The sequence below is a fragment of the Drosophila melanogaster genome, chromosome 3R (genome assembly GCF_000001215.4).
Source record: "Drosophila melanogaster chromosome 3R".
NCBI lineage: Eukaryota > Metazoa > Arthropoda > Insecta > Diptera > Drosophilidae > Drosophila > Drosophila melanogaster.
Genome location: NT_033777.3, coordinates 12,909,839 through 12,911,528, shown reverse-complemented (window position 1 = coordinate 12,911,528; position 1,690 = coordinate 12,909,839). Strand labels below are relative to the sequence as shown.

The 1,690-nt window shown below is 40.7% G+C and overlaps 1 protein-coding gene across 1 annotated transcript; it reads left to right on the top strand.

Moving 5' to 3' along the window:
- Nucleotides 1–236: 236 nt before the first annotated feature.
- CG10909 (uncharacterized protein) lies at nucleotides 237–1,409 on the top strand. The gene has a single exon (NM_141979.2). It carries the CDS (start codon nucleotides 299–301, stop codon nucleotides 1,346–1,348), a length of 1,050 nt encoding a protein of 349 aa, NP_650236.1. The 5' UTR covers nucleotides 237–298; the 3' UTR covers nucleotides 1,349–1,409.
- The last annotated feature ends 281 nt before the right edge of the window (nucleotides 1,410–1,690 follow it).

Genomic DNA, 1,690 nt, shown 5'->3' with positions numbered 1-1,690 from the left:
TATTCAGTAATGAGAAATACTTGAAGAAGCGATTACTTACTAAAACATTTTTAATATGTAATAGCTATAATTCTTATCTCAAATTAAATAAATTTATGATCAGATAATATCGATGTGCGTAAAGACAAATTCTATTAAATTAGAAAAAATATATCTTAATATTTTAAATGTAGCTTTTGCCACAATCTGAATCCGAGCCCCAACCATTGGGATCCACTTCAAATTTTGAGCATACAACCGATGTGGGGATAAATCGGTTTCGAATAAAATTCAATAAAGTTGAGAAAAAACTGATGAGATGAGTATGGAATCCAAGTCGAAGCGGCGGTCCCCTCCAAGCAGTACTCTTGAAGAAGAAGTTCCTGGAAAGACCATCCACCCTGAGGATCCGAAAATTACATCTAAAAACTTCGAGAATCCCACAAAAGAAACTTCCATCCAGAGCCCCATTAAGAACTCCATAAAACCATCGTGGAATCCAGAACCCAAGATCACTAGGACCTCCATATGGGACATTGAATCCGCAGGAGGGGATTCAATACAAAATGATTGTCAAAGTGAATGTAACGTTGAAGATCAAGGTCATGAGCAAGAGGTCACGTTGGAGACTAGGATATTTTCTGGAACCTCAGACCGCATTGAACCGCACCGACATTACGGCGTCTATTTGTTGCGCAACCGCTTCGATGCCATACAATTGCTCACCAGGAATACGAGCTCCAGTGCGGATGACTACGGTGAGCGGAGGGTCATTTCGGAATACCGGGAAATGCGATGTGAATTCCGAGTCTGGTCTCCCTTCCAATCCAAACTGGCAGCTGGAATAATGGGTGGTGTCAGTGATTTGCATCTGCAAATTGGCTCAAAGGTCCTATACCTGGGAGCTGGGTTTGGGCGATCGGTATCCCACATCTCGGATATAGTGGGTGACTCCGGAATGGTTTATGCTGTGGAGCAGATTCCTTGGGCTGGTCGTCAGCTGACCATAATGGCCAATCGTCGTTCAAATATCGTACCCATAGTCGAGGATGCTACCATGCCATATAAATACCGCTATGAGGTTCCCGCTTGCATTGACATTATCTTCGCTGATCTTCCGCCTTCGGTTCTGATTCGAGCTCTGATGCTAAATGCTAGACACTTCCTGAACCCCGGTGGTCACTTCGTGGCCTATTTACATTCGCCTACTAGTCAAGGTGTGGTCTTTAATAAGGATTCCTTTGCCGCCGAGAGGAGACTTTTAAAGGAGAAGCAGCTGGAACCAAAGGAAATGGTTCTATTGGAGCCCTTTAAGGCCGGTTACGCCTTTGTTGTGGGCGTGTACATTCGTAAGGATGTTTCCTTGTAGTTGTCATTATACATGTTTCATGTTACTTTAAATCATTAATAAATTTAGACTTTGCGTTGCTAAGATGCATATCGCTCTTTCATAGGTATAACTCCTATACACGTAAGGCAACCTAAGCTAGGACAAATCTGTATGTAAGACATATATATCTATTGTTTTTTTTTTTGTTATATTATCCAATATTGTACATGTTAAACAAGGTTAATTATTTACAAGCCCAGTTGCTTATTCAGTAGATTTTATTTCCATTGGATAATGGTTAACTGTGTGCAAAATTGAATTAATCTGAAATTATTTATGCCTTAGTGCCGAGCGAGAATATATCAGCATATTAATGAATAT